The following is a 14,016-nucleotide window of genomic DNA, read 5'->3' as shown; positions in this document are numbered from 1 at the left end:
CCTGTGCCAGAGTTGTCTCAATCGGCCCCAATTTTGGCCCCAATTTCGCCCCTCCTCCCTTCTTTCGGACATCTCTGGATCGGCTCCTGCTGGAGCTACATTAACGTATCCATCGTCATTTCATATTTTACTTAATTTGTTATTGTCTTACAATTAAAAATTTGAATGTAGAAAAAATGACCCTGTCAAAATCTCAGTTAATAAGGGACAGTAACCAAATGAAAGTTAATCCAAATAATGTTGTGTCATAAGAATCACTCATGCAAAAATTATATAAACAAACATTACACAATTGACAATTTATGTGCTTAATAAAACTAAGGATCACATCTACCTAAGAATTAATTTGTAATTTAAAATTGAATTTGCATATTAAACAAATTATCGCCAAAACTAATAAAATGCTGAAATTTGTACGTCGTAATTTGTATTTTTGCTCCCGACACGGAACAGATCTTGCTTAAACAGTTGTGGATCTAGGAATTTGAAATAGAAGGGGCCCAGACAGAAGGGGCTTTTATTCCGATAGCACCATTATAGCCCCACCATGGTTTGGGCTGAGACAAGAAAATCCATGATTATGTCTCCTCTGATGGCCAGAAATGGCACTCACTAACTTTAAATTTGAATATACTTTTCTTTTCTCCATCTTTTGAATTTTTTGCCTCCTCCCCTCGAATTCCGCCACTGCTCACTGGCACGCAGTGAATTTGGCCGGTTCCAGCTGTTACCAAAAGTGTCTCAAAAGTCTACATGAAACGTTATTTGAGTTTTGTCTTAAAAGGTGCTTTGTGGCCAAACCAGAAACATATTACAATAATTCCTTAGCAACATTTCATGCTAAAGTTTTGTTGATTTCTACTGATGTTGAATGGATGATATACATATTTACAATCAAAACACTCGCAGCATAAAATATAAAATGGATACATTTAAAAGTGAGTTACATGCACATTTACTTGCTGAATCTATTGATAGTGTTGCTCTTAACGAAACTTTGTTAAATAAAACTGTAGAAGTGTCTGTTAAGAATTTTTCTTTGTATAGAAGAGATAGAGGTAATGGTTTACTAGCTACAACAAACTAAAATCGTGTCGCATTAGCGACATAAAAGATGTCAATCAAGAACTTTTGTGGATTGAGGTTTCCATCTCAAATACTAGATTTCTTCTAAATACTTACTTTTTGGGATATAACAGGCCACCTGGACTCGGCGTACAATCTTTTACCCAACTTGCACACTCTGATTCAGCAATGTACCAGTATGAGTAGTGATCATGACATCATCCTTCTGGGTGATTTCAACGTACCTGATGGGACTCCGTCAATATGCCAAGACGTATTTTAATTAAATTTAAGTCAACTTTTTATTGATACAGGTTTAGAATTGCCTGTATCAGTGCAATTCATCTGTCACGTGCAATAAATACATTTTAGATCTAGTTTTAAGTAACAAACTTTTAGACTGTTCGTGTATCGCTACTGGACTTAACATTTTTAAATCTGACCATGAATCAATATCAGTGTTTTATTCTTTTAAGTTCAATAATAATAATGATGGTTTTAATTATTGTAATAACAGACTTCTTTACAATTTCAAAAAACTTAATTATGCAGAGCTTGGAAACACTTTAAATTATATGCCATGGAACATACTCGAGTTAACTGACAATGTCAATGAGGTTACTTCTTTATTTTTAAAACCCAGCATACATAAGGCCGTTGGTTGTGATGTCATTAATAATTGCATACAAAAGCTGGAGCGATTCACCTTGCTGTTCCCCTTAAAAAAATTAAAAAAAATGATTGGTCGAAGATGTCAGACACTTCTTATTTATTTGCAAATCATTCGAGGTTATAGGGCGTCTGTATTATTAAATTTGAAAAAAAAAAAAAGATCTTGATTTTTGTTCTGAGTCTGCAATATAGGAAACATTTACCGAATCAAATAATTATTAACGAGAAATGCAACTTATACTGGTGGGAGAAACCACTGATCTTAGTGATGAGGTTTTTACAGCATTTGACAAGTACTGCAGAAAATTATTTAAAACTTGCATGGGAGAAACCTTCATATTTGAAACTGGTTTGATTTTACATTGTTGCTTTAAGTTACTTTTCTTTATTCTTCGGTATAATATGCCTAATTGTTAAACCTTTTGTTTCTGTTTAATTCTAATTTTGTTTTCATTGATACTTTTGTTAAGCTTTGTGTAAATTGATTATGTTTTCTTTAACACAAGCAATTTGTTTATTTTAATTTTTAAATTTTTTTTGTTCCACTGTTATGTATTTAATAGGTCTAACTGTTAAGCCTTATGTTTTTGTTTAATCCATTGTTTAGTTTTCGTAGATACTTTTTTTAATCCTTGTCTAAATTGATCATATTTCTTTAATAATTTTTTTTTTCTTCCTTAGTTTAAGATTGACTGCACCAAATGACAAGTAAGAAAGTATAATACATACTCCAAGTATTGAAATACACGCCATCGTGTTGGGATTCAATATTTTGACATTAATTATGTCATCATCAGTGACAAGTAGGTAGAAAAAATTAAAAGTGAAATGTCGAATAAATTATTATTATAATTATAGAGGGCGTAAGTCTCAAACCGTGACTAGTTACACGACAGCCGTATCTTATTATTATAGGTGATTGTTTACAATAATCAGCGGAAAAATCGTTTCAATATCCATTAATCGCTATTTAATCGTATCGGCACAGGACGACACACATGGAGGACTTTTACTAACTATAATAATAGGCAAGGTTTTTAAATCAAAATGCAACATGACGATGTAAGTAAAAGTCAACATAATGACTAAATTTTGAATTAAGCATAGATCAAGTTTAAAAGGGTCTGGGGTAGGCCCAGCTTGAGTACAGTCGCACATCATTGCTAGGCCTAGGGAGGCCAAGCCGCCTTTCTTCTTTTTTAATGTGGGCCCTAGGCCTACCTAAGTGTTGTTAGGCCGCTTTATACCGAGCTCAGCTAGCCAAGCAACGCAAGCAAAGTCGAGTCTACGCAGCGCTACGATACTACAGGTACTAGGCCTAAGCTAGGCTAGGCTTGTAGGCATCTTGTCTTGTAATACAAAAAACCCCCAAAAAACAAACCGCTTTAATAACGGCGACTCTTCTGTAAACGAAATTGTTATGTAGGAAGCCTAGGCTAGGCCTACATCATCATCATAGGATAGGGCACTACGCCCTAGAGAGAGGCCGAAGGTAAGTAGGCCTGTGTGTAACCTAGGCCCTATTTAATTGGAATTTTATTTCTATATCATAACGGCATTAAGTCCCCTAAGTACTGTAAACAAAGTATGTTTTTAATATATTCTCTTCATGACACAATGAAAATAATACTAGGCCTATACTAAAAAATCAAGAAAATACTCAGATTTTCAAAAGTGCTTGATTTATTAAAATTGACCACCAACTTAATTTTTTTAGTTCGTAATTAAAACGGAATTTTATCTAGAATAGGAGTTTGTTAACAAACTTGTGACCTTTTTCAATTTTCAATTAATTATCAAAATTTGTCTTAATAATGAAATAATTGTCTTAATATTAATAAAGTAATCATAACTTCTATTTTCCTTCACAGATTTAAATGAATTTTTCATAGACTGTTCTCTTGGGCATAAATGATGATGTCCCATAAACTTAAAACGTTTTAAATATGTAAACCCCTCCTGAACTCCTATAGCCTAATACAGCCCCCATCTACTGCACATGGGCATGGTCAGTAATTCATGAAGTACGACATGTTATCTATAGAAAGCTCTAAATTAGCAGAAGTATGGTTTTATACTATTTGTATTTTAGCTAAACACACATCATTTCAAAGAGAACATTCAGAGTTGACTTTCCCGGGGGAGGGGAAGTGGGCGTGGTCAGTAATTCATGAAGTACAACATGTTATATGTCTATAGAAAGCTGTTAATTAGCACAATGATGATTTACTATTTGTATTTTAGCTTAACACATATCATTTCAAAGAGAACATTCGGAGTGGACATTCCCAGGGGAGGGGAAATGGCCGTGGTCGGTATTTTATGATGACATGTTATATATCTATAGAAAGCTCTCAATTAGTACAATTATGATTTACTATTTGTGTTTTAACTAAACACATATTTCAAAGAGGACATTCCCGGGGAGGGGAAATGAGCGTGGTTGGTATTTTATGAAGTATGGCATGTTATAATCTGTAGAAAACTCTTAATTTGCACAATTATGATTTACTATTGGTATTTACAAAACAACAACTTAAATCTTACATAAATTGATGTTTGATCTAATAAATTAGGCATCAAAATATTACCAAGACACTTTTGGGTCATGTGATCTGTAAATCCACGAATGGGCCAACCAACGGGCTTAAAAATGATGTCATCATATCGCATCATTAACTATCACGGAAAGCCTAAGCAAAAAAAATCCTGATGTTTAAAATCCATTAAAATCCTCTATAATCATTCAGACCTTGATTTAAAAGGCGCGCGATCGCGCCGGCGCTCCTTCGCGCTCCTCAAAATGATGCGAGGAGAGCAGTCATAGCGCTCCTGAATTTTCCTAGGGAGCGACAAAAGTGTAACAACAGACAGTAACAGTAGGCCTAGTGCTAAAATTTGGCCGTTTGACCAAATTTTGTCGCTAAAAAACAGCTCTCCTCAATTTCTTGAGGAGAGCTGTTAGTAGCTCTCCTGCTTTTTCTTTAAATCAAGGTCTGATCATTTAATAAAATTTTATAAAAACTAAGTAAAGTTATGGTTCAACACTTAATAATTACTAATTCTTAATATTTTAACACATATTTGCCTATTTACGTTAAAATATGCCCGTCTTTATTGCAACTTCTCCGCGAGATCGTCGCTTTTAGTCCGTTGAGGCCCTGTACGCAGTGCCCAGATTGGCAGCAGTTAAGTGTCAGTTTTGCGGTCTAAAGAAATGCTACTGCGGTTTATCGTATTACGTTAATATTTGGTATACATTCAAATAATAAAGCGTGTAATAAAATTTAGTGTATTACTTACGATTTGCTAAAAAAAACGACCTTTATTTGACAGGTAGTTTCAAAACAATAACAAGACGACATGTGACAATTGATGAAGAATTTTTAAAAACATGACCCAATATTGACATATGCAAATGATTTTTGACCTCTAAAACATCGAATTATCCAATCAGAATCCGCTTTTTAAATAGATTTACAAAGCCTGTGTTTTCCCTCTTCAAAATCGCTTATCATTAATTAGAACCTGATTACAGTGAGTGACGTCACGGTTTCTGTCATACCTATATATTTTGTTTATTAGTTCCTATGCATGTAATGCAATAGGAACTATTGTACGTAATTACTTTTCACTGTTTTCCCTGTGTGTGTGTGCGTGTGTGTAGACATTTATGCAAATGTGCATGCGTAAAAAAAGTTTTCCGACATTTTGTTTTTCCTCGCGATGCAAAGTTCAATGTGGAGTTTCTACACTGTTCAGTCAGGGCTCACGCTAACCGATCGACAAGTCGGCATGGGTGAAACTATTTTGGTTTTGCGACAAAAAAAAATCAACTGCTGTAGGCAGGCATTTTGAAGAAGGCCTAAAATTTAAAAAAAAAGGGTTTTAATACTTGCTGAAATACATCTTTTTTAAAATTTTGATCTCCATTTTTCGCTACCTCCATGGGATGTTCTTTTTCTGTTGTATGAAGGTACTATATCCCCGACAGTTGGCTATGCAGCAGTGTACCCTTTGAATGCTAACTGAAGACAAGTGAAGATATAAAGGCAGCAGAATGTCGCGTACATAACGACATCTAGCTTAGGCTTTCCACAAAAACATGAGGCCTAGTTTAGTACAGTAGTTACTGCGATGCGAGGGTGATAGATCGTTTAATCAATGATATCGTGTTATTGTCTAATACGTAAAATACATTTAAATAAACACGTGTAAAATTTAAGAATGCACCGCGTGGGTCGCTTTCTTTGTTATGCGGTAGTATATACGTAGCAGAGTGACATCAGCAAGGCTAGGCCTAGCATAGGGCCTAGATCGTGTACGTTCTTGATTATCGTGATGAAAACTTCGGGTGACAGACGATTGGGCCTAACTGGTGAGGCCCAAGCTATTTTCAAATAATTGTAGTCTAGTAGGCCACTGCCAGCTCCCCCCACTCCCGATATCGTTCCAAACTACTGTAAAATGAAAATACTGTATACCTAGCTAGGCCTAGGTCCTAGGCCTACGAAATTTTTTCAAAGAAATTTGCTAATAATTTGCCTATCAAATTACATTACCAATGTGGTCTAAAAATAAAATCACTATTTTGGGCCATAAAGACTCCCCCTGAATTTTTCACCCACCACACAAATTTGACCCAAACATTTTGTGATTATGTCATTTATGATGACTATGGTTATCATGCATAGGAACGTCTGCAATGCTCTGGTTTGAAATTCATGTATAGTGTATGCACTGTACTATAGAGGGTGCTGTATAGCTGTGTCTGTTTCGTGCATGATGTTTTTCTTCAGTGATTTTAGCCGTTTTGTGGTGTTATTTGCTGTTTATGTGAATTCTTTTTGGTATTCAAAGTTTTATTAATATATCGGGAATATTCCCAAACGGAAGTTGGGGCTAATTTATATTTTTGAGACGGAAAATGAACTTGAATGTCTTGTGGACGATTCTCGTTATATCCAAGCCAAGTCACCATTGTCCAAAGCGATTCGTAACCCAGGCATTGTTTGATGTCGGCACGAACACCTTGACACATGCCTTGTGGATGATTCTGGTCATATCCAAGAAGCCAAGATGCCATTGTTCGTTGTAATTCGCATCATAGGCAAAAACTATTTTGTCGACAAGAACACTTGGACATAGGCCGTAGGACGGTACGACGTAAATATAGTGAGTTTTCATACACGAGAAATAAATTATTAGAATTAAAGGACAAGGGAAAGCCATCTGAGTTATCAGAGGACACTTTGAAAACCATAAAGTTAATTTCACATTTAGCCAGTAGAAGGAAACGAGGGCGTAGAGGCGGTAAGCACATTCGGAGACCAATCTCAGTTGTATTGTCAGCTGCCTCCTATAAACGCGAACATAGAAAGATCCAATCCCAAGTTATTACAAAATACCTTACTCATGTACAGTGTTTGAACTCAAACACTGTAGTCTTGTTAATGGATACGTTGCCATCTTTTTACCTGTGTAATCCTCGCTCACTTAATAATAAGATGGACAAATTTCGTTAAGTTATGATGGCTAACAAATATGACATTTGTGCAGTGTCAGAATCGTGGCCAATCGGTTTAAGTGACCATTCAACAGTTGTATGGCTCCCTAACAATAAATACACGGCCAAAAATTGCCCAAATATAATCCGCACGGTTCGCCCAATTAAGGATTCTGGGATTTGTCAATTTGGATCATGGATAGTTGCTCATGGCTGGTCTGACGTTTTCCAAGCATCTAATACAGTGGAAAAAGCTAACTTATTTAATTCGCCGACGACAACAAGTTTTTCATCCTACAAAACCACCTTTATGGAAGTTTTATCGAAACAAAGTTCAGCGTTCAATAAGGAATGACAAGTATGAGTATTACAAAAATAGAGTTGAGAGACACAAGAAATCTAATCCCGCCAAATGGTACTGCCAAATTAGAGTGATGACGACGGCTAAGGAACCTCTTACTTGTATAATTCCCCCACCCGATGTTGACCAAACCAACTTAAGGATGTGGCGAACACTATTAATAATCACTTTATCTCAATTGACAACGACATCGCCCCTTTGAACATTTCCAATTTACCTGCATTTTTGCCAGCCGCCGAAGTGTTGCCAGAGGTTTTCCCTTGGGAAGTACTCTAAATTATCGAAAATCGGTCAAAAAAGGCAAGTGGTCTAGACGGTTTACCGGCAAGGGTTATACGTGAGTTTTCTTATGAATTGAGCAAACCTTTAACGGATATTTTGAACACGTCATTTAAAGAAGGAATAGTTCCACCCCAGTGGAAACGTGCAATCGTTGTCCCTCTGCCAAAATCCAATCCCCCTATCTGGAATCAATTGCGGCCAGTATCTCTTACCGACCACTTTTCTAAAGTGGCCGAAGCCTTTATTAAAGACTGCTTAATTAAAGATATAAACCCACAAATCGACAACAGTCAATTTGGAAACAGAAAAGGTAGATCGTCCTGCCATTATTTGATCAAGCTAGTTCAGTAAACAATGTTATCAAACATGCCGATTTACAGAAAAGCCTTTCACGACTAATTTTTACGACCGAGTAGACCACAATATTGCTATTTCTATTAGTTATTAGATATGGGTGCTAGACCTGCATTAATTCCATGGATGTGTAGTTTTTTATCCAACCGTTCACAGTGTGTTAGATATCGAAACACTCTGTCTAATTGGAAAAACATTTTTGGGGGTGTTCACAAGGAACCCTTAGTGGCCCAGTAATTTTTATGTGTCTAGTTAATGATGCAGCTAGAATTGATTCTGGTAATAAAATGTCATTAAAATATGTTGATGACCTTACGATAGTTGAAAATACATTCAACAACCAATGTAGTAGCATGCAGATTGAGTTGGACGATTTTGGCAATTGGGCTGAGGTCAACCACATGACCCTCAACCCAACCAAATGCATGTATATGGATATTACCTTTGTGAAAACCCCATCTCTGTCTCTACCACTGAAATTATGTGGACGAGAGCTTCTACAGGTACGTGTAAACGTGCTCAAAATACTTGGTGTAAAAATTACCAGCGATCTGAAATGGGACGCCCACATTGGTGATATTCTTAAGCGTGCAAGGGGTCGTTTATTTCTAATTAGTACTTTAAGACGGTTTGGTTTATCTTTTCAAAATTTAATTACTATTTATACTGGATTTGTTCGACCCTTGCTCTAATATGCAGTGCCGGTATGGCATCCAGGCCTTGCACAAATGCAGCATCTTGCTTTAGAACGCATCCAGAAAAGAGCCTGTAGGATAATGTTAGGATTAAATACTCATCCTATAATTCGGCTCTTGTTGAGTGTAATATCGAGGAGCTAAAGAAGAGACGGGACAACATTTGTTACACTTTTGCTAATTCCCTAATGAAGTCTAAAGAATTCCGTGACTGGTTACCAAAATTAAGATCTGAAGAAAGTGGTTTCTCCCTCAGAAATGCCGACTCACTTTCCATGCCTAAAGTCTGTACTAAAAGTCATAGTCATAGTCCAATTCCATTCATGGTTTAATGACAAAATTAGTAGCTTTAATTTGTTGTCATAATGAAATTTCTTAGTAATGAATTTTTTTGATATGTGCTTGTTTTATATATTGTATTTGCTTTTTTTTTAAAAGTGTTTTCTGTGCTATTTTTTTTAAGTGTTTTCTGTAAATATTGTATTAATTCAGCTTTTGCTGTGACTGCATTATGTTTTGAATAAACCTTGAATAATAATAATTATCTAAAAAGAAGCCCATGCTATTTTGAAGTTAAAAAGAAGCCTATGGGATAGGCTTCTCTTCAAGACTACTTTTGCAATTTATTGAAAGAGGGGGTGGGGGTTAATTCGAGATGAGCTTCTTCTCAAGTTTAAGCCCATTGGGCCTCTATTCCAGGTTTTATTGTATGGTAGGATAAATAATTGTTTATGGTGGTATACTGTAGGCCTATGATGATGTGGTAGCTTAAATTTTTGTTGTGAAAATTGTTAGGCTTGCAAGCAGTTTAAAATTAGGGCCAATACAGTATTTGTGACCAAACAATGATTTGAATAAAGTGAAATGAATGAATCAACATCCAGAAAATCACAGGAATTTTAAATTTGTTAATGCCCCACATCACTGTATCTTATGCGGGGCATAGTCTTCTCTTCTAATGTGTCGAATTGACATATACAACATGTTGTTTGCCTTTTTTCACAGGTATTTTTTAAAACAGGCCTCATTCATTATGGTGGCCAACATGGTGGCCAATACTGTGTAAGAAAAATTGTAGAAAATGTTGCAATTTTCCACATCTTGATAATTGTATATTAATGCCCTTGTCAATTTTTGGAGTGACATTCTTACTATATATATACTGTAATATTAATGTTTTGCTTAATATTTCTTGCACAGGTTATATGGAGTATTATTAATACCACATTCTGCTCATATAAAGTAAACTCAAAAACAACACAGTTCTGCCGCAATGAGTATAATGTGACAGGATTGTGCAACCGGTCAGCCTGCCCTCTTGCCAATAGTCAATATGCAACAATCAGGGAAGAAAATGGTTAGTCTGTGTCACAATGTTCATGTAAAATTATGATGTATCTGTCTTGATGCCTAACCAATGTGTGTTGTGGAAAATGAATTTTCTAATGCTGAAGGGATGTTTGACTAAAAACTCTTAATGGTTAATAATATACCGTTACAGATTTTTTAATATTTTGGTGTCTAACGGCAGAAAATCTATTTTTACTACATATCAAATATTATTTTCTTCCGGAGTCTGACTTTAAGTCTAATCATGTCATTTATTACATTTTGTTTTGTTGCATATACAACTTATGATGTAGAATTTTAAAACAAGCTGAAGAATGGCATCCAAATGGTGCCCTAACTATGTTCAAATAAAATAAAACTACATTTTAACTTTATTAATTTCTCATCAGTAATACATTATTTACAAACACAGGGAAACTTGCTACAGTATGCAAATGTAATTAATGAAGGAACCATAAGAGGACATGGGCCCATCCAATGTTAGAATATTTTGTTTATATTTTCTCAAACACAATATTATATATCAATCCAAGTAAAATTAATCACAGTTAAACTAACTTCCATCACTCAGAATTCATTAAACCTTGAAGCTACATAACTTCATTTGTAGGAATGTGTCAAGGCATTGTTTTGCTATAGGAACTGTATATAATTAATCCCAATTTGTATTATTCTAAAGGCATCTATCACAATTTTTACATCGTATTTGTAATGGTAATGTTTTTGGCAGGTGTTTGTTTCCTGTATATGAAGACTATAGAGAGGGCAGCATTTCCATCCAAGTTGTGGGAGAAGGTCAAGTTATCTAAGAATTATGAAAAGGCTCTACAGCAGATAGATGATCAGCTGCGATACTGGCCTAATTTTATCAAACATAAGTGCAAACAACGCTTCACAAAAATCACACAATATTTAATCCGTATGAGGAAATTAGTTTTAAAAAGGCAGTAAGTGAATAAAATATATTTTGTTTTCTAAATTACTTGTATTGCATTTCATACAGGATATTTATTTATTTTTTTATTGTTACGGTGATAAACATTATTTTCTGGATTGTTGTTTCCAGTGCCCAGTGAAGAAGGAATTAATTATACTTTTAAAATACCTCCTTCTTTTGAACAGTGCAAAGGTCCAAAAACAGTATGATTATACAAGACAAACATACACAATATATGTTCTACATAAAAGGAACATCATATCATCTTAAAGCTTTGTACACAGAGGGCCCCCTGTCGGGAAGAGCCCCCACCCCGCCCTCCATTGGTGAGAAAAACCACAATTTGTTTATATATTTTCTACATATTAGTAGACTGCAAAATCGATTTTTAAAAGATGCCATCCCCAACCCTGCTGTCGGGAACCTCGGATCCCCTTTGGGCAAATCCTGGTGCCACCAGACTGTCCACACTATCAACTTTTCTTTGACAAAAAACTATTTGTATGCCCATATATATTCATGAAGTGTCTATATATAGTCATGATATGATATGACCTTATTAAGCTATGGTCACATGTTTTTGTCAAATATAATTTGATAGTCAGGACAGGGCTTTAGGACATAATCTAATATATTCTCATTTTTTTTTTGTTATTGTATTGGGAAGCAAACATGTTTTTTTTTATTACAACCAAAGATACTATAAATACAAAATAGAGCTCTCCACGGAATGCATGGTGGGAATACAAAAATTGAGGCACCGCCTACTGCTGGATCTAAAACACTTCTGCCAAACTTATGTCACAGTGACTGCATAACCTCCCTTGGCAGAGGTAGAAATCATTGCCATTATCCATAAGATACAAACAATTAGGCATAAATAAATCAAAAGAATAAAACGACAGACACAAAAGCGCAGAATTGTATGACTGGACTCTGATTAGTGATAAAGTTTGTGATAAAGAGAAGGATGCCGCATACGGCTTGATCTACTTGGCAACAGAAGGGCGCCCTGAGGTCTGGACCAGCATAAAAAGATATGACATATATACTTTTGCTATGCGAGAACTGTATCTTGAGTTTAAAGTATCTTTATTACAACTGCCAAGAGTACTACTACTATTTTGAAATATTTCTATAAATGACTGTCTACATCAGATGACTTTATTTGACTAATCATTTGTGATGAAATGCAAATATCAATTTAATTTAAAAAAATTGCTTCATGAATATATGAACCGAAGGTTTGATGTGTTGACTGGTTTTTTACACCAGCATATAATAATTATTTTACAATTCAAAAGTGTTAAGTTTTCTCAAGGAAAGATTCTGTTGCTTAACTATTTATAGGAGGAAACTTGTACCGATCAGTCGTAAGGTGGAAAGGAGAGAAGAGCGGAGGGAACAGAAGGCATTGGTGGCAGCTCAACTTGATAATGCTATTGAAAAGGAGCTCTTAGAAAGACTTAAAAAGGGAACTGTAAGTATTTATAGCTGTACACCATTCAATTGAATTTCTTTTCAGGGTTGGCACTAGTGGGGATGGTACAGTAGTGGGTAGCACCTCCACCCCCCACCTCCACCCCCCATTTTGAGGAGAAAAAAATTGTAATTTTTAGTAACTCTAAAATTGATTAATAAGCTGTTGAAACCCATAATTGTCTTAAATTTTGGAAACCACTTCCAAGAGATTTTGAGAAACGCTGACTTCCAAGAGATTTTGAGAAACGCCCGAACTCGCCCACTTTGCTCTTGTCTGGGACATTCACCACCCTGTCACTCAAAGAAAGCAACTTTGATTGAAAATGATCTACAAAACAATCCTTTGGTTTTTGTGTCTACTGCCCTTGGAGGACAAGTAGGCACTTTGTTGTCTTCTACCAGTTGACCTTGTAAGAGTAAATCCAGTAATAAGGAATGGTGAGATGGCTCATGAGCTAAAGGTAAAAATGAAAAGCAAGTCTACAAAATATGATGCCATGATAGATAAGACCTGTCCTAGTTAAGTTATTCAAGCAAATACCAACACAGAAATCTGCTAGATAGGACCTGTCCTAGAAATTTCATGAAAAAGTGAACCATCTGGTAATACAGTACTGTACATGTGGATGAATTAAAAGTAGCCAAAAAAAAAAAAAAAAAAAAATGTGTAGCAGTAGACACACGCTTCCGCTGGGAGCCTATTTTTGTAATTGTTTATAAATTTTTGTTTTCCTATGTAGTATGGTGATATATATAACTTCCCAGCACATGCATTTGATAAAGCATTAGATGCACAAGAAGAAGAAAGTGAAGCAGAAGGAGAGCAAGAAGAAGAAGAAGAAGCAGAATATGAAGATGAGGAGGTGAGTTTCTCATCTTTAGTAGCCTCCAAGTAAAAGCTCTTCCCTGATGATTGCGGCAGTGGTAAAATCTTATAATTGATTTTTGAAAACTGAAATTACAAAATGAAGATAAATTGCTAAAAATGGATGAAGCACCAGTGGTGGATTCAAGTGTGGGCCCAGCCGGCGCACCCCCTCCCCCACATTTTCCAAAATATAAAGAAAATTTCATCTGAGAGTGCCATTTCCAACCATCTACAGGGGTTTATTTATGAATTTGAGTAGCAGGAGAAATTTGAAAGTAACAGGAGAGTAAATTGAAATAGGCCGGGGTATAGGGGGGCCGCCTAGGCCCCCATCGGGGTCCAGGGGCAAAGCCCTGGTCGGGGGTCAAGGGGGCGAAGCGCCACTGCGCTCCAGGGTATTAGAGTTTTTAAAGCCCATTTGATGGCATTTCTCTACATCATTTT

At 35.7% G+C, this 14,016-nt stretch overlaps 1 protein-coding gene across 1 annotated transcript; it reads left to right on the top strand.

Moving 5' to 3' along the window:
* Window positions 1-2,660: 2,660 nt before the first annotated feature.
* On the top strand, window positions 2,661-13,567 carry LOC117111048 (protein MAK16 homolog; the record flags this gene model as incomplete). Its single annotated transcript, XM_033253931.1, is given in 5 exon segments — window positions 2,661-2,799; window positions 10,136-10,292; window positions 11,016-11,232; window positions 12,573-12,702; window positions 13,445-13,567. Coding segments are annotated over 5 exon segments (642 nt in total), but the record flags the coding sequence as incomplete, so codon positions are not given.
* Between the last annotated feature and the right edge of the window lie 449 nt (window positions 13,568-14,016).

The sequence above is a fragment of the Anneissia japonica genome, unplaced genomic scaffold (genome assembly GCF_011630105.1).
Source record: "Anneissia japonica isolate Jap-2015-1 unplaced genomic scaffold, ASM1163010v1 scaffold573_len2283161_cov171, whole genome shotgun sequence".
Lineage (NCBI taxonomy): Eukaryota > Metazoa > Echinodermata > Crinoidea > Comatulida > Comatulidae > Anneissia > Anneissia japonica.
The sequence above is the reverse complement of the archived record's forward strand: the minus strand, read 5'-3'. Positions and strand labels throughout refer to the sequence as shown.